Source organism: Macaca fascicularis, chromosome 1, assembly GCF_037993035.2.
Source record: "Macaca fascicularis isolate 582-1 chromosome 1, T2T-MFA8v1.1".
In the NCBI taxonomy this organism is placed as follows: domain Eukaryota; kingdom Metazoa; phylum Chordata; class Mammalia; order Primates; family Cercopithecidae; genus Macaca; species Macaca fascicularis.
Genome location: NC_088375.1, coordinates 119,947,100 through 119,967,029, shown reverse-complemented (window position 1 = coordinate 119,967,029; position 19,930 = coordinate 119,947,100). Strand labels below are relative to the sequence as shown.

General features: G+C 37.6%; 1 protein-coding gene across 8 annotated transcripts in view; it reads right to left on the bottom strand.

The window, feature by feature from the left end:
* TRIM33 (tripartite motif containing 33) overlaps nucleotides 1-19,930 on the bottom strand; it is a 121,756-nt gene that overhangs the window by 17,229 nt on the left and 84,597 nt on the right. For 3 of the 8 annotated variants that reach the window (XM_015430748.4, XM_015430755.4, XM_073998438.1), the window contains 7 exons: nucleotides 18,126-18,272; nucleotides 17,554-17,671; nucleotides 15,824-16,098; nucleotides 14,966-15,130; nucleotides 11,859-12,059; nucleotides 10,488-10,559; nucleotides 193-325 (listed from right to left, as the gene is read on the bottom strand). In XM_015430748.4, coding sequence (XP_015286234.1) covers nucleotides 193-325; nucleotides 10,488-10,559; nucleotides 11,859-12,059; nucleotides 14,966-15,130; nucleotides 15,824-16,098; nucleotides 17,554-17,671; nucleotides 18,126-18,272 — 1,111 coding nt within the window. Of the gene's footprint in view, nucleotides 1-192; nucleotides 326-5,144; nucleotides 5,262-10,487; nucleotides 10,560-11,858; nucleotides 12,060-14,965; nucleotides 15,131-15,823; nucleotides 16,099-17,553; nucleotides 17,672-18,125; nucleotides 18,273-19,930 lie in introns of those variants that run through there. The other 5 variants (XM_005542254.5, XM_005542253.5, XM_073998439.1 and 2 more) reach the window with 3 other exon arrangements.

The following is a 19,930-nucleotide window of genomic DNA, read 5'->3' as shown; positions in this document are numbered from 1 at the left end:
CTGCCTGACCTGCCCTGCCAACACCCACAATCACATGAGCCAATTCCTCAAAATAAATCTCTCTCAATCTCCCTTTCTCTCTTCAAGTAGACCTCCTACTTACTCTGTTTTTCTGGAGAATTCTGACTAAGATAGTGAGACTGTTTTTTTTTAGGTGTTAAAAAAGTAAGGTAATATCCCTGTTTGCTTTACCTGATGATCCCGGAGAAAGGGCAGAGGGTCCTGGGGAGGGATTCATGGTGCTTGTAGGCTGTGGGGGTAGGTGACTGCCTGAGATGTATCTACTTAGTAGATTATCTAAACTACTTGAGCCAGCATCTTCCAACTGAAGAGAAAGAAGATAAAGACAAATTTGCTTTGATTAAAGCAGAGAAGTTATTAATTTTATGTCACTGCTTATACTCAGTATACTAATAAACTAACAGATTATCCAATATCAAGTTGAGCCTTATTATTGCTTCCTTAGGGTCCCCTGAGGGCCCACACAGTATAAAGTTTATGTGGATAAAACTGTATTATTCAACAAACAACTACGTGCTCAGAGCAAAACAAATCCTGTATGTTCTATTATGAAAATAGCTGACATGCTCTGACACTTCTGCCATTTCTCAAAATTGCCGCAGGACCTATTTATCAGTATTCTTGTCCCCAGTATCCCTCCATTTCAATGTCCATAATAATTCACTTAAACAGAAATGTAATTATGTTAGTACCCAGCTCTAAAGCTCTAGAAAATTCTTATAGCCCACAGAAAGCCCTTAGCTTGACACATAAGGCCCCTTACTACATAAAAAAGGGCACAGTCAACAGTACATATGAGCCCTTCCCTTACTTAGAGGCAGTAGGATAAAGCCAGAAGACCCGTAACTATGATTCTGGGCTGGTTCTCAACCTGAACGTCAGTTTCCTGTCTTTAAAACATGCCACCTATATTGCAGAACTCTGATTAAATGAGAAAATGTGTAAGAAAGAGTAAAAAAAATTATTCAAGTATGGATATTACCTTAAATCTTACACTATTTCATAAAAGAAATGGTCATATTGTTCTTTTACTTATTTTTGAGACAGGGTCTGTCTGGCTCTGCTGTCCAGGCTGAAGAGCAGTGGTGTCATCTCGACTCACTGCAACCTCCACCTACCAGGCTCAAGCCATGCCCTCAATTTCAGCCTCCTGAATAGCTAGCACTACAGGCATGTGCCACCATGCCTGGCTAATTTTTGTGGGTTTTTTTTGTAGAGATGGGATTTTGTTACATTGCCCAGGTTGGTCTTCAACTCCTGAGCTCAAGCAATCTGCACACCTTAGCCTCCCAAAGTACTGGAATTACAAACAAAACAAAACCCATGCCAGAGACATGAAGGGCTGAAGGTGAGAGTAGGCAGTAGGTTAGATGGAGGGATAATCAAAGGACAATAGCAGTTGCGTTACCCTGTGGTCATAGCTGTTGGCCAAGGATGCACTTGTAAAGCTGTAACTACAGGTGAATCCCTAGCTGCAACTCAAGTCAACTGGAAGATTTGTTATGAGGGGGGAGTACCTAATATGGGCCAGAGATGAAAATGGGGCTGCATGCCACCTAAAAACAAAGAAGGGGGAAGATGATTCAAAACAGACACGAAAATACCAAGTTACCTATTTCCACTCCTTTTTATACTCCTCACCTGCAATTTATATTTCTTGCTAGAAAGATAACTTTAAGGGTAGAGGATGGACAGGTCAGGAAGAGGCAAACAGGAAGTACATTAAAGGGCATCCCTGATGTCATTATAACCTCCAACAGGTAGCTGCTAACTGAAACATTCACCTGTGGGTTTCACTAGACATGGATAGTCACCATAAATAAAAACTGAAACATTCACCTGTGGGTTTCACTAGACATGGATAGTCACCATCAATAAAGTTAAAAGTCTAATGGAAAGACATTAATTCATTTATTCATTAAAGCAATGTTTTTTGAGCATCCCTGAATAAGTACATGGAAATATAAGTATTATATAATTTTCATGACTTAAAAGTAAAAACACAGTCCAATAGGAAAATGAGCAAAGACATTTCACAAAAGACAATTTACAGAAGAAATAATCAATGAACATAAGAAAACCAATTTCACCAAAGAAATGAAAATAAAATTAACAATAATGTCATTTTAATCCATCACTGGAAAAGATGGAAGAATGATTTGGGAAGACAGTGTAAACATGGGCATTTTCAACTATATAAGCTGGCACAATATTTTTTGTAGAGCAATTTGTTAATATCTATGTGAAATTTAAATGTGTAATTACTTTTGGCCCAGTAACTACACTTCTACCAACTTAGCTTACAGAAATATGTGTTTAAAACTATACACTCATTGTGCCTCAATGCAGCTTTTTACAAATGACATTAAGGTATAAATAACATACAATAAACTAAACATATTCAAAGTGTAGGATCTGATGTGAAAATTTAATGTATTTTCACATAGTATACAACTGGGAAACCAAAATCAAGAATAGTGAACAGATCTTATCTATTACCCCCAAGATTCCTCATGCCCCATGGTACTCAATCTCTCTCTCAAACAACCTGTCCTCAACCAACCACTCATTTACTTTCTTTGGCTTTAGTTTTTTTTTCTAGAGTTTTATATAATTTGAATTATATACTGTATGCTTTTTTCATCTATTTTTTTCACTCAGTATAAATGAGATTTATCCTTGCTGTTGGATCAAGGTCATTCCTTTTCACTGTTGGTTAATATTCTATTACATGAACACATAATTTGTTTATCCATTTATCTGCAGGTGGACATTTGGGTTGTTTCCAGTTTTTGTCTTATTAAAATTAAGCTGCTATAAACATGTGAGTACGAATCTCTGTAGAGCTATATTTCCTGTTTTCTTTTGGCAAATAAAAGCAGAAGGGCTGAATCATTATGACAGATACATGTTTAACTTTTAAAGAAATTGAACTTTTTTCAAAGTGATTGTACCATTTTACATTCCCAACAGTGTTTGAAGGTTCTAGTTCCTCCACATTCTCACCAATACTTGCTATGGTTAATGTTAAGTCTATTTAATTTTAGCCATCCTAATAAGCGTGTCATGGTACATCTCGCCGTGATTTTAACGCATTTTCCTAATGACTAATGACGTTAATATCTTTTCACAAATGCAGCTTTGTTTTTAATAGTAACATATGAGAGATAAACCAAAAGTTCACCAAGAGAGGGCTAAACAAACATCCAATGAAATGGAATACTGTATGGATTAAAACACAAGAAAGCTCTAAGGACTGACATGAAACAGTCCAAAAGCAGCTAGGCACGGTGGCTCACACCTGTAATCCCAGCACTTTAGGAGGCCGAGGTGAGCAGATCACCTGAGGTTGGGAGTTTGAGACCAGCCTGACCAACATGAAGAAACCCCGTCTCTACTAAAAATACAAAATTAGCCGTGCGTGGTGGTGCGCACTTGTAATCCCAGCTACTCAGGAGGCTGAGGTAGGAGAATCATTTGAACCTAGCAGGCAAGAGGTTGAGGTGAGCCGAGATTGTGCCACTGCACATCAGCCTGGGCAACAAGAGTGAAACTCCATCTCAAAAAAAAAACAAAGAAGAAAAGAAAAAGTCCAAAAGCAAAAATGTAAAAACAAATGTAAAACTTGCAACACAGTATTTATAGCACTAGGTGTATACATGTGGTATAATCTCATTTTCTGTTACTTAAAAAAAATTACACGATGGGTCTGTTGGCTCATATCTGTAATCACAACACTTTGGGATGCCAAGGTAAGAGGATCACTTGAGACTAGGAGCTCAAAACCAGCCCGGTCAACTATTAGTAGCAAGACCCCATCTCTACAAAAGAAAACTTTAAAAATTAGCCAGGCATGGTAGTGTGTGCCCGTAGTCCCAGTTACTGGGGAGACTGAGACAGAAGGATCCCTTGAGCACCACTGCACTCCAGCCTCAGCAAAAGAGTGAGACCCTGTCTCAAAACAAAACAAAATAAACCAAAATATATTAAAACACACACACACACGTTTTAAAATTCATGTTTGTATATTCCTAGGGAAAAATCTGAAAGGATGTACACCAATTGGTTATAGTGCTGGGATTTAGTCAGGTGAAAGAACGGGATAGACAGCTATTTTTATTTTTTTCCTTTTTCTTTTTTAAAAGCTACAGTGGTTTTACATGGCTCATGAAGGCCTTTAAAAAGTAGGCAAATCTGATAGGTCATGTACACTACTCCTACCCCACCAAAACCCTTCAAAAATGGTTTCTCATTGAGTTTAGGATAAAATCCAAAATCTTCTATGCAGTTTAACAAAGGCCCTGCCTGATCTAGTTTCCATTTTCCTCTATAGAACTAGGCCCTTCTCTCTTTCCTGTTCTTCACTGGACTTTTTTCTGTTCTTCAAAAGTGCCCAGTTCCTTTAGACTTTGTGGGACTTGAAATTCTGCTCTTTTTCCTAATAAAATTTACTGCTGACATCTCCCTACTAACTCTTACCCAGCTTCCAGGTTTCAAAGAGGCTTTAACAACCCTCTAGGTTTTATTGGGTTCGCCTGGTATATACTCACCTTAGGTTGTTGCCTTATAATTTCCCCTTTGAGTAATGCTATACAATTTATTATAGGTAGGGTTTTTAAAAATCTATAAATGTCTGCATTCTCCTGGCCTGTAAACTCTATGACAGCAGGTCTCTCTCATCCCCACTGTTCCTCAAGACAAGTACAAAGTACTCAACACACTTGTATGAATGGTTATAATTTTCCTATTAAGCATAATATGAAAGCATAATAGGGGTCCTTCCTCCCAAAGGTTACTTTTTAATAATGAGGGTTGGTGAAAAAGAAAAGAAAGAGAAAAATAATCGTAACAACTAACATTTATTGAATACTTACATGTCAGGCACCAAACTTAATCTTACCAACATATCCATGAGGTAGATTCTATTTTTTTTTTTTTTTTTTTTTTTTGAGACAGGGTCTCACTTTGTTGCCCAGGCTGGAGGGCAGTGGCACGATCACAACTCACTGCAACCTTGAACCCCTGGACTAAAGGGATCCTCCTGTCTCAGCTTCCCAAGCAGCTAGGACTACAGGTCCATGCCAAGATGCCCCGCTCATTTTTAATTTTTTTTGAGAAACTGGGTCTTGCTATGTTGCCCAGGCTAGTCTCGAACTCCTGGCCTCAAGTGCTCTTCCTGTCTTGGCCTCCTCAAAGTGCTGGGACTACAGTCAGAGCCACTGCACCCAGATTTAAGACAGCTTAAAATAAAACAGTGACAAAGTCAGCATAAAAAAGAAAAATCACAAAATCTGACCTCAGACTTGAAATTATCATCTACAGTATACCTAACTGCTTTGAATCTCACACTCCTTTCATGCCCTTTGTTGCTTCAGCATACATAATTCTTATCTGGAATATCTGCCTTCTAACTAACCTTGACTAGCTAACACTTGCCTACTTATCTTTCAAGTCCAAATTTAAGATGATCTCATATAAAGTCGATTCTGACTTCCACAGGCAGAGGTAGAATCTTCTGCCTCTACTCTTTCACTGTCATCTATACACATCCATTTGTACCAATAAGCTCACTGTTTTGATCCTGTTTAGAAAACTGTCACCCGGTCAGGTGCAGTGGCTCAGGCCTGTAATCCCAGCACTTTGGGAGGCCAAAGTGGGCGGGTCACCTGTGGTCAGGAGTTCAAGACCAGCCTGAAAAACACGGTGAAACCCTTTCTCTACTAAAAATCCAAAAAACTAGCCGGGCGGGGTGGTGCACACCCGTAGTCCCAGCTACTCGGAAGGCTGAGGCAGAAGAATTGCTTGAGCCCAGGAGGTGGAGGTTGCAATGAGCCAAGACTGCGCTACTGCACTCCAGCCTGAGCAACAGAGAAAGACTCCAACCAAAAAAAAAAGAACAACAATAAAAAAGAACAAAAGAAAACTACCTCCCTATTATACAAGAAACTCCTTGAGGTCAAGGGCCATTTCCATTTGATCCTTATATAATCAGTACCTAGGGTCTAATACATGGTAAGTTCTCAGATATTTGTTAAAGAAAATATACAAGTACATTAATAGTGACCCATGTTTCCAGAAATGCTCTAGTGTTATGCTGTATTGAAGACTTGGCCTTGAACCTAATAAAAGGATTCCATATTTAGCTGCTATTCTACTGATCATCAGGAAAATACTACGTTTTACCAACTAACAGAAAGGTTCTAAACCTGATTAATGAAATACATGTACTGTACCATAAGTGAAACACTAAAAATACTACAAAACATTCCCTGTTTTCCATTTACTATCTCCTATTACCTTCTTGCATAAACAATGTAAAGCTAAAATTCTTCATTTTAATGTATTTCTTCTAGTTACCTAACTATATCACCATTAATACATCTGACTTAGTATATATCAATAGCTATACAAATAATTCCTCATCTATTCTATTTTGTATAACAACTCACTTCTATCTTATTACTCCCAGTTGTGCCTTTTCACTCCCTCAAACCATTGCATATACCATTTCCCAAGTCTAAAACAACATCTCTATCTTGACCAACAAACCATATCTCATATCTACACACTAAAGTGCAATTCAGTCCTTGAGGAAGTTTTTCTTATCAGGCAAAAAAAATTGAGACTTCACCTCTACATTTGAATCTTAAACTTAGCTATCTTGGCTATTTCAGCAGCTTAAACTAATGCTAATGCTAGGTTTTCTCCATGTGAATTCTTAATCTAGCCAAATTAAGTAGAAGAAGAGTTAAAAATAATCCATAAATGGGCTTAAATATGCTTCCTGTAAAACCTGCAGAACAGTTACACAATTAAACCTCTTTTCTTTATAACCAGCAATGCAACAACAGCTTAGTACACTACGTTCATACTTGTATGAACCTGTACATGAAAGCTCACAGCAGCATTACTCCTGACAGCCAGAGAAGAAAAGCAAATGTTCACTGATGATGAACAAATGATATATGTATACAATGAAATATTATTCAGCCATAAAAAAAAAATGAAATCCTAATACATGCTAAAATATGGACAGACCTGGAAAACATCATGCTAAGTAAAAGAAGCCAGACATCAAAGGCCAAATATAATTCCATTCATACTGTGCAACGTCCATAGAGAGAAAGTAGATTAGTGGTTTCCAGGGGCTGGAAGAGAAGGATATGAGTGACTGCTAATGAGTACCATTTCTTTTGAGGTGATGAAAACATTCTTGAATTAGTGGTAATGGTCGTACAATCTTGTGAATGTACTAAAAACCACTGAACTGTACATTTTTAGAGTGGATCTCATGGTATATGAATTATATTTTTAAAAAAAAGATGATACTTGCCTCTCCCTTTGTAAGGTTCTTAAGAACTAGAACCAAGTCTTGTTTATCTTCTTATCCTCAATGCTTGAGAACTTTAGCATAAGGTAAGTGCTTAGTAAAAACTGAATGACATTGTTAAACTGTGCATACCTCTGGCTGCCCAAAGCTCTCAATACCATGTCTTTCCAGGCCTACAATCCCAAACTACCTCCCTGGTATTGTTACAGGTAGTGTAGAGAAAGAACTGGACTTATAATTAGTAGTCTGGACTTAAAACTCCAACTTTTCTTATTATTTATTTTCTTGAGATAGAGGTTCACTCTTGTTACCCAGGTTGGAGTGCAATGGCGTGATCTCAGCTCACTGCAACCTCCATCTCCCAGGTTCAAGCAACTCTCCTGCCTCAGCCTCCCGAACAGCTGGGATTACAGGCATGCACCACCACGTGTGGCTAATTTTGTATCTTTAGTAGAGACGGGGTTTCTCCATGTTGGTCAGGCTGGTCTCGAACTCCTGACCTCAGGTGATCTGCCAGCCTCAGCCTCCCAAAGTGCTGGGATTACAGGCATGCACCACCACGTGTGGCTAATTTTGTATCTTTAGTAGAGACGGGGTTTCTCCATGTTGGTCAGGCTGGTCTCGAACTCCTGACCTCAGGTGATCTGCCAGCCTCAGCCTCCCAAAGCGCTGGGATTACAGGTGTGAGAGCCCCTGCACCCAGCCTAAAATTCCAACTTTTCTATCTATCATGTGACTCTAGGAAAGTCACTAATGAAACTGCCTGCATTAATTTCACATGGCTATAGAGATACTACCTTAGACTGGGTAATTTATAAACAAAAGAGGTTTAATTGACTCACAGTTTTGCATGGCTGGGGAGGCCCCAGGAAACCTACAATCATGGCAGAAGGCAAAGGGGAAGCAGGCACCTTCACAAGGCGGTAGGAGAGAGAGTCAGTGCAGAGGAAACTGCCACTTTAAAAACCATCAGATTTTGTAAGAACAGCATGAGGGAAACCACCCCTATGATCCAATTACTTCCTAACAGGTCCTTCCCTCGACAAGTGGGGATTACAATTCGAGGTGAAATTTGGGTGAGGACAGAGCCAAACTGTATTACTGCCTTTGCAAAAATTCTATCAGTGAAAGAGTCAGGGAGGATCTAATCTAGTCAACCTCCCTCTTCTTTGCCTTTAGCCTTCATGCTGACATTAATTATTCCTGGTCTTGAGACAAGCTGACTTTGGGAGACATTTAGTTTATAGTTCACATAACAGCCCTTCCCCAAAACTCAACTGCCTTTGTAAAGTTAAAAAGAGACCACCAGGCTAGCAGGAGGAAAGGAGCCTGAATTCTGCTAAGGTGTCGACATAAAGGACTGCCAGCCATTACTCTAGAGGTCATAAGATAGATAACTTCCTTAATTACTCCTGCAGATAACATCACTATTGCTGAACCTAAGACTGGCCTTTTTAGATACTTTTTGAGGTTTCTTGCATATCTGACACAGACAATGGCTCCACCTGGACCCAACAAGCCCTCCTGTGGCCCCACCCAGAAGCGATTCAGCAAGGGGGATTTTCCCACACTCCATGACTGCATCACCCAACCAATCAGCAGCAAGCACCCATTGCCTTACTGCCCCTACCCCTTCCACCAAACTACCTTTGAAAAACCCCTAAACTGCCAGGCACAGTGGCTCACACCTGTAATCCCAATACCTTGGGAGGCCGAGGCGGGTGGATCACTTGAGGTCAGGAGTTCAAGACCAGCCTGGTCAACATGATGAAACTCTGTCTCTACTAAAATACAAAAATTAGCCGGGCCTGGTGGCGTGTGCTTTCAGCTACTCAGGAGGCTGAGGCAGGAGAATAGCTTGAGCCTCAGAGGTGGAGGTTGCAGTGAGTCAAGATTGCACCACTGCACTCCAGCCTGGGCAACAGAGCTAGATCCCATCTCAAAAAAAAAAGAAAAGAAAAGAAAACAAAGAAAAGAAAAGAAAAGAAAAAAGAAAAGACAAGACCCCTAAACTACAAGCCTTCAAAGAGTGATTTGAGTAATAACTCCTTCTCTTGTGTGGCGTGGGTGGCCTCATGTCAATTAAATTCTTTTTTTACTGCAATGCCATGGTCTCTGTGAATTGATTTTGTTTGTGTGGTGGACAGAATTAACCCATCACGCGGTTATATGAACCTCTCTTACTCTTATCCATAAAACAGGGATACTACATATCAGGTGATTTTAAGCATTAAACTTATATATTGCCTGTGAAAGCTCTTTGCAAACTATAAGCTGTTATCTTAGAAATGTTACTTTTTAATTTGTATTTAAAAAGTTTCCATTCTGTATGGTCCAGTCCTCTCATCACCAATAAAACTACCAATCCCTCAGCCAAAAAAGACTTCTCCTAATATTAGCGAAGCAATCAGATTGAAAGAATTCACAATATGTTAGTGATTTCTGAAAAATTTTGTTAATAGTGCATTGTATTCAAAATTTTCGCTAAATGAGTAAATTATAGCTGCTCTTACAGGAGCAGGGGGATGGGTAATTACGTGAGATGATGGATATGTTAATTTGTTTCACCATAGTAACCAGTTTACTACGTATATGTTTAACATCATGTTGTTACCTTAAATATACACACTTACTTTAAATAAAATTTTTTAAAAAATGTTTGAAGCTCTAGAAATATCTTTTAAAACTCTTATATAAGCCCATTAAAACTCACTAAAACAAAACACTAAACTGTAGCCACAGAAAGAATCAAGGGTGCTACTGTCACAACAGTTTCATTGCTCCTTGTTCCTATGGTGATCCCGGACTCCAAGATATGAAAGTAACTCATACATTGCATAAAATAAAATTCAGTATAATGCTGGCAGATTATATTTACATTTTAAAAGAAAATGCTTTTAACTGAAACAAATTGGTGAAATTTCAGAAGGATCCAAAGCATACTTTTCTTCAGTTGAAAGGGGCAAAAGCCCTCACTCAAAGGTCCTTCACATTCCATCTATTCCTCTCTTCCATCATTTCCCCCTCTCGGTATAAGCCTCAAAGTGTCTACTATCTTGGCCTTCCAACCCCATCCTTTTCTCAGCCCAACTGACTACCCCTTTTGGATTTAACAGAACAACAACAAAGATCTAACCACATTTTGGTCCTGGGTCTTCTCTCTGGCTCCAAACTCACACCAGGAGTGCATCATCTGAACAACGTTTGCCTGTGGCAGGTGTAGAAAGGGAGTAACTAGCCTTTTAGCAAAGGTGATATTAATCCACCATTATTGTACTTCCGTTTAGACAGTCCCATAATTTGCTATTCATACGACATTCAATTCCCCAGAACTCTAAAATATTGAGGAATGCTGGTTTTAGCTAAATAACTTTTCAAGACTCAAATATTTATACTTAACTCTTTTTTGTTTAACTGGCAAATAACAATGTGTCTACTTATGGTGTACAATGTAATGTTCTGATCTATGTTATAGAAAGATTGAATCAAGCTAATGAACATATCTAACCCACTAACCCATCATTTTTTTGTGGTGAGAACATTAAAAATCCATTTTTGGAATTTTTAAATATATAATACACTATCAATAAACTGTGGTCACCATGCAATGCAAGAGATCACTGAAATTTATATCCAAAAGAACCGAAATTGTTATATCAGAGAAATTATCTGCACTCCCATGCTCACTTCAGCATTATTCACAATAGCCAAGATATGTAAGCAATCTAAGTGTCCATCAACGGATGAATGGATTTTTTAAAATATGGTATACATGGCTGGGTGCAGTGGCTCACGCCTGTAATTCCAGCACTCTGGGAGGCTGAGGTGGGCGAATCATGAGGTCAGGAGATCGAGACCATCCTAGCTAACATGGTGAAACCCATCTCTACTAAAAATACAAAAAATTAGCCAGGCGTGGTGGTGGGTGCCTGTAGTCCCAGCTGCTCTGGAGGCTGAGGCAGGAGAATGGCGTGAACCTGGGAGGCGGAGCTTGCAGTGAGCCGAGATGGCGCCACTGCACTCCAGCCTGGGCGACACAGCAAGACTCCATCTCAAAATAAATAAATAAATAAATAAAAGTGGTATACATATACAATGGAATATACTATACAGCCTCTAAAAAGAAGGAAATTCTGTCATCTTGCAACAACATGAAAGGAACCATTCATTATACATACATTATGCTATGTATAATAAGCCAGGCACCGAAAGACAAATACTAATCTCACATGTGAAATCTAAAAATGTCCATCTCATAGAAACAGAGAATAGAAAGGTGGTTAACTGGAGGCTAGGGGAGAGGGTGGGCGCGGAACCGGGAAAGCGAGGATGTTGACAAAAGTTTCACTTAGACTGGATGAGACTTTTAGTGATCTAGACTTTACTCTTTAGAAATTTCAAGGAAATGTTGATCTTGAATTAAAAAAAAAAACAACTCTGAAATAAATACTGTAACTCTGTAATTAACATTAAGTTTAATGAAGCCTCATTCAACTTAAATACAAACCTGTATGGGTGGAATATCTGGCAGCGATGGAAGGTTCTCTGGATTGGTAACTGAGGGGATTAGCTCTATTGCTGTAACAGATGGGCTGGTGGGACCTCGGTTTGCATTTGCCATAGTTGCTGTAGTAGGGCTCGTTGGGTTGATTGTGGTGTTGTGTACCGATACTACAGGAAAGGGTCCAGCATGCCCTGGGTTTGAGTGCTAGTAAGAAAGAAGACATTATCATTACTTGATCTGCCAGAATCGCTGAATATAAACTATACCTTTATAATTTTTAGTTTAGGCAGGAAACAAGAAACAAAGAAGTGGGCCCTTTCAAACTTATTCAGGAGAAGAACAGTTCAAACTTAGCCTTTTCATTTTTCCATTCATTTTTGTGTAGTATCTAGGCAAAGGCAGACTTGCCAATAATTTCCCAACACGTCAGCCTGGTGATATGATCTTATTTCATAACAAGGAAGTATGTAATAGAGGATCTGTAAGCCTCCAAATTTTCAAACACCAGGGTAAGAGAACTACCTTTCGGTCATTATTCCTCTTCAACCCTTAGTCATTTTCTAATAAAAACAATTACATAATGCAGCTTGATGCGGTAGAAAGAACAATGAATTTACAGAAAGGAAAAATGGCATCAAGTCCTGACTCTAATACTGTGTGACCTTAGACAAATCACATAATCTCAGTCATTTAGAAATGTGGATAACAATATCTCACTTGTTTCATCGTGAGGGTTGTTATGAGCATCATTTAAGACAACATAGAAGGACATCTTAAGAAAACTAATTATACACATATAAATAAATCATTTGAAATATTTAAAAACTAAAAATGCTTAATAACATCCAGTGATTTCTGTAGAGGTATACCCAAAGTCTAAGAAAAATGTTCTGAGATGATTCATTGTCTGATTGTTTAGCTTCTGTGCTCTGACAAGGTGTACTTGGACCCTAGAAATACTTGAAGGCTTTCCATGAACTAAGGGGTATATGATTATGTGAAAAGTCTGAAGGAAATAAATGTTCAGATCCTCAACCTTTTGTATGTGCTCTTTAAAAAGAAAAAAAAAATCTGATATGCCTGAGAATGTGCCATGCTCTGCTGGATCTCCTTTTCCACCACTTTTGCAACTGCCCTTCCCCCACCCTTGACAGAAGAACACCACACCTTTGACCATTCCTAAATCTATTTCTAGGTACACTGCACCAAGAAGGGAAAAAAAAAAACCCTGTAGAAATAATCAAAGGTACAATTGGAAATAATAATGTTGGGTGTCTGACTCCAAAACCTGGGTAACAAACCTTCAAATGGGTTTGAATATTTGATGATTAACAAAAAGGAAGTTGTCACTGACAAAAAGTTTTTAAATAGTTTTGATAGATCATTTTCTCAGCTCATAATCTAGAAAAAATTCAAAGAATTGAGGGATATTACCATAATAAAATTATTTTAATTCCCAAATACATAATTTTGTAAACAAGTTTCCTAAGCATTACATAAAAACAAATCCCAAAAAACTAGCAATAAAAACCTGTGTTGAATTCTGACTTATTTTAAAAACAAGTAACAGCATACAAACATACATAACCAAAAGCAGGAGGCAAAAAGTCTCCAACTAGCTCAAAGAAATGTATATCCAAAAGAGTTTTGTATCTTCTAATATTCTTAAACCATATAAATACACCCATTTTGTTTCCACAATTGTGGAGGTATAATATAATGATAATTCGGTCCACAGAAAAAGTTTTAAAGCTTAATAATAACCCTATTGTCACTGGAAATTTAACAATTTATTACAATAAACATTTTTTCCTGCAGACAATTACAATAGGCTAATCTATATCTATCAAACAAAACTATATTACAGTAAGATCAAAACTCTGTTGAAGAAGTAGAAGTGAAATTCAAGTCCAAGGAGAGCTTGCTAGGGTATTTAGAATTCCGGTGGATTCATTTAAAATAATGTAAAAGTTTTTCAACTTTATAGCATCAATTTTTATAACATGCTATAAAGTATAGCTTTTGAAACTATTTAAACTTAAACCTATAATGGAAATTTTAAATGAAAGCCTTCAAATGTGAGCGAGTATATATTTTTTTTCCTTTTTTTTTTTTTAAAAAAAACTAGAAACGGGGTCTTGCTGTGTTGCCCAGGCTGGTCATGAACTCCTGGGCTCAAGCAATCCTCCTGCCTCGGCCTCCCAAAATGCTGGGACTACAGGTGTGAGCCACCAGTCCCAACCAAGAAGCGTGTTATTTTAAGGAGCTCTTTCTCGACATACATGGACCAAAAAGTTGAAGGACCACTGTTCTAGGACAGTGTTTCTCCAACTTTACTATGCAGACTGACCTGAGAGACTTAGTACAAACTTAAATATTACTGAGTACTCCCCACCTAGAAATTCTGATTCAGTGGTTATGGCTAGGAATCTATTCTGACAAGGTCGCCCACCCCACCCAAGCTGACTGGTGATTCTGATGGTCTTTAAAACATGTTTTGAGAAACATCATTCTAAGAGTTAAAAAATAAACTCTATTGTAACTAGAAATCCTATGAAAAAGTGGCCTCACTTTATACTCATATCTCCCATATAAACATAACTAGGCAAAGATTATGAAACATGTATCTAAATACACTTATTAAAACGTATCTACATCCTAAAAGGAACAATATTTGAGTACAGAAAAGGTTAAAAAAAAATACAGTTAGCTCTATTACTCTCAAAGCCCTTTTTATATATTAGGATCAAAAAGTCACATTAAAAGAGCAGAGCAGCATTAAGGTTCTTGCTATTTTATCACTGCTTTTTGGGATTGTGGGTAAAATCACCAGCTCATTAGATTTGTTTTTCACTTCTGTAAATTGAATGGGTTAACTATATCAGGGTTTCTTAACCCATAGTATATGATGCACTTAAGGCAATTTTTAAAAGCTCTTAAAATTAAATACAAAATCTCATGTGTATGTTTATTTTTCTGGGACAAGAGGATATACAGCATTAATCAAATTCTCAAACATATCAATGACCTGCTCCCAAAAAGTGATTAAGAAAATGGTGTCTTTTAATTTTAAAATTGTAGGATTCTTACAAATGTAACTCTAGGCATACTTGTCTTTGGAGGTGTGGCTGCATCATGGAATACTGAGGGCTGCTGTGCCTGGGTATCCCTGGTATTCTGGCAGCATTCTGAGCGAGTCTCATCTGATGGGCTTGAAAAGCTCCACAGTTCATGTTGCCTCTTTGCATTGTTTGCACACTGATCAATCGAGGAGGCTACAAAAAGTAGAAATTGCAATTTATGTAATAATTTTAAAATAAACTTATATTTTAATTATAAAATGTAATCATAAAAATAATTGAGTCAAGATAAAAGGGTATCAAGTAAAAAGTATAAATAATTCTTATCGCTAGCCCCAATCCCCAGAGGACTGGTAATGACTAGTTTGTGTATCACTCCCTAATTTCCCTTTTCTCTCTCTCTCTTTTCCGTTCCCTCTCTTTCTCTCTGTATGTGTGTTTAAAGCGTATCAACATTAACTTAACCCATTCTGGATTAATAGTTTTGATTGGGATGGCAGTGGAGACAGCAAAAGACACATACGGATAGGAATGATTTGAACAAATGCCTAAGGAACATATCAGATCCCAGGCAGAAACAATCTGGTCCTTTGGTCCACACAATTACACGTGGAAAACAAAAAAGATTTGATGTGAAAGGATGAGAACTTACATCCTTCCACAGTATTAGTGAATTAATTCTGTTTCCCAAGAAAATTTATTTACTGCCTTTCTTCATACCTCCCTTATATCACCATCATAACCACAGCAAATATTTAAACTCTGACTTTTGAGCTCTGCTCAAAGTCCTGCTAGTAACTCTGAAATGTGTAACTTTCTTACATAGGAAAAACTGTCACGTTGAGGACTTCATAATTTCTATCAATAATGTAGTAACACCATACTTACCTGTTGTTGTAACATCTGAGGGGCTGCTTGTCTAGGATGCTGTTGTGTTGTTGTTGTTGTAGTTGGTACAGGTGCTGGTGGTTGCTGCATCCTCATCTGTTGCAACTGCTGATGTTTCTGTGCATACACTTGTTGTTGCATGTGCTGAAGTCGAAGCTGTGCTAAGTTAATCTGTCCAGGGGTTTTACTAATGTGGTTTGTCCCTGGAGGAACTTGCCCAACTACAACATTAGGAGTATAACCAGGAGTTGGTTTACTCTCTATTACTAGATTACCTGAAAAATTTAAAAAATGAGAATTTGCATATAATCAACTAAATCATCTACTTTGTTGAGTAATCACCATGTTTTCCTCTTTCCTCTGACAACTACCAGCACCTCAAAGCTCCAACGGTACAGCAGGGAATGGAGTCAGTTTAAAGATGATGATGATGATGATCAGAAACTTAATACATTCCAAAGCTGAATAAATGACTTTTGGTTATTCAGAAAAATATATTCTCTGCCTTTATTCTTTTTTACACAGACGTACAGAAAACTAAGAGACTAAAAGAGATATCTATTAGAAGAGGCCTATCGAATCAATCTAAATCAATTCTCCCATGACAAGACTTACTCAAGAATACTCGAGATTGCTAATACTGATTCCATCTGCCTTTGAATTGCCAAAATATGCAAGGCAGAGCATTACAATGCCACAAAAGCATCTTCTGAGGAAATACTGAATGCTTTAAACAACTTATATCCTTAGAAGTGATGGTTTTCCTTGCTTTTTACGGAGCCATAGATTTCCAGGGACAGAAGCCAAATTTTAGGAAGATGTGATTTAAGGTGCAGGTTGACAGGCTTTTCCTGTAATGGGCCACAGAGTAAATATTTTATGCTTGGCAGGCCACATAAGATCTGTCTCACAGTCCTTGGTTTTTGTTTTTACAACCAGTTGAAAACATAAAAACCATTCTTAGCTACCATGTCACACAGAAACAGCTGGCTGATGCCAGAACTAAGGCTATAGCTAAATTTGAATATAATTTTTTTCTTGTATGCAAAGATTACTTTTTTTTTTTTAAATAACAGAAGGGCAATCAGCCTCTGCTTTTACAATTCCCACTGTTTAAGACTTAACTGTTCTGAAAGTGAGTTTACTCAATCTGTAGATAGCTTACTCTAATTGCTAAGAAGTTTGTATGCATGTGTTTTAATTGAGCTCTCTGTAACTTTCATCTATGGTCTTTAGGTCCATACTATGCTGTAAACAAAAGCAAAATCCATTTCTCTTCCATGTGAAAAGAGCTACTCTTATCTTTCAAACATTCCTCAGGACCTAACTACTGGACACATTAGCATCCTAAAAGTCTGCTGCTAATGCACAATTTGGCTTAATTAAACAACTAAACACCTATGAAATTATTCCAGACAATGAATCATTTGCTAAGATTTCTATACGAAACAGTCAATATAAATTTAAAAGATAGCGGGTCGGGGGTCTAGAAACAGTACACATTAAAAAAATATATACAGAGTAGACTCTCAACTTTCTTAAGACGTAATGACTGGCATACAAAACCACAGCTAAAGTGAGTTTCCAATGAATAACAACATATTTTTACATAAAATGTAAAACGTAAATAGTTTTATATTTTAAAGTTAAAAATTTTATCTAAATTTGCTTTATTTTCTCCTCCTAATTCAGTGTTCCAAGTTATATTCACAAAACTCATTATTTCTCACCTAAATTGACTACATTCTTTGCCCAGAAGGTGGGATCACAATGGAAACGTATTGCTCCGTTAGCAGCAGGGACAGGATCACACCGTGCTTTCAAAATATGACGCAACTGGAAAGTAATCTTAAAGGGAAAAAAAATCCACATTAGTCTCAAAATTAAGTATCAACTGGGAAAACATAAGATAAAGATATTAAGACAAAAAAGCACATATATTTCCACAGTGTCAGCCTCAGATTATGCAGCATCAACATTTAAATTAGCAATCAAATCAAATGTACATGCTTGAATTTCTGCCATTTTGGGTAATAAATTGCATTAAGATACTAGGCATCTTCAAAAGAGTACATACAATATAATTCCACTTACATGAATTTCTAAAAAATGACAGAAATCAGATTAGTGGCTGCCTGGGGGAATGAGGAAACTTTGGGGGGTGAAGGAAGTTTTCTGTATCTTGATGTGGTAGCGGTTACATTTGCCAAAATTAAAATGTATACTTTAAACAGGTGCAGTTCACTGAATATATATCTTAATAAAGTCCATTAAAGAAAAATAAAAACAGTATGTGTCTCACCAGTCGCTTGCTGTACAGTAGTGCTGTGCTGCTGCCACTTGCAATTGCCCAATTTGTGAAGTTCATAACATGCTTCACCTGCCGGGAAAGGCCTGTGATGTCATTCTGCTGCTGTAGTAACTTCATCTGTCTTTCCTTTGTAACATTCTGAAACAGAACAAGAACTTCGCTGAAGAATTCCATATGAAAAAAAATCAACCCCACATTTCTAATGCAAATGGGCACAATACCTATACTTCCTTTAAAAATGGGCTAAGTGAATAACCTCCATGATTATTTAGCAAGCCTATCATCAATCAGTGGAAAAGCCACTAACAAAATGGGACTAAAACTTAGTGCTCTAAGCAAAAAAGGATATTCCACATATAGAAATTAATATTAGTTAATGTCTCTTTTCTATCAACATTTGTCTGTTAAAAATAGTGTCATCCTATTAGGTTAATCTAATATATGGTATTTATAGCATAAGGAGCTAACTTTAGAAATAAATTTATGTAATCTTAATATACCTTAAAGGCTAAAAACAATTTTGTGTCACCAGTGCCACCTCCTGGTATGGCATGAGAATGAAGTTAAAATCTCTCTTAAATATACAAGACAAAATGAAAAAGGTAACTTCCAGAGTTCCAACAGTAGAATTAGGGAAACTTTTCATATGACAGAAGTTCATAGAGAACAAAGAAGTGAGGACCGACCAAACTGCAAAAACCAATTTCAGAGAAACACTGCAAAGGAAAAATAAACTGCTTTATGGGAACTAAAATCACCCCAGGAGGGATGGGTAATGTCCAACATACTTTTGACATTCAGCGTGCTAAACAACTCATCTACTACTTTTTTAAGAACTTTCTCCCAAAAAATGTCTCAAGTTGGTTTTCTGGACAATATTTTTCCTAAGGAAAGAAGTTGTTCATTTTATAATGTAAATCAATGGATAAAAGTGTTCAACTGACAGAAGTTTGGTTTACTACATTCCTTTTATAAAGCTTAGGAAAACGTTTCTTCTACAAAGTTTAAGAACGTATTACACTAGAAAACATTTATTTTAAATTACCACCATGTTAGTGGTATATTTATCATTAGGTATTTGTATACACTTTAGCCTTAAGAGGCTTTTTTTTTTTTTTAAAACAGGGTCTCACTCTGTCCCTCAGGCTGGAGCGCAGTGGTGCAATCTTGGTTCACTGCAAACTCCGCTTCCCAGGCTCAAGGGATCTTAAGAGGCATCTTTTAATTCAGAAACTCTTGAAATGGTTTTACAAATACTATTTTAGATGTACAGTTCAAATGTATTTACAGTAAGTTTAAGTGTATCAAAAATAGTTACTAAGTGCTCTCTATTCACATGGGTCCTTTTGGGGGAAAAAAACCGACTAGGGTTAAATGCAACGGACTGGTGTACAGTAGGAAAAGGGACCCACGACTTCAACAATCTGCACAAGAGTACTTTTTTTTTTTTTAATTTTTAATTTTGAGACGGAGTCTCACTCTGTTGCCCAGGGTGGAGTGGCACAATCTTGACTCACTACAACCTCCACCACCTGGGTTCAAGCAATTCTCCTGCCTCAGCCTCCTGAGTAGCTGGGATTACAAGCATACGCCACCATGCCCAGCTAATTTCTGTGTATTTTTAGTAGAGATGGGGTTTCACCATGTTGGCCAGGCTGGTCTCGAACTCCTGACCTTGTGATCCACCCACCTCAGCCTCCCAAAGTGCTAGGATTACAGGCGTGAGCCACCACGCCCAGCCAAGAGTACTTTTACTCTCACAAATTGTGTTTCTATTGACAATTTGAGGTTAGTGG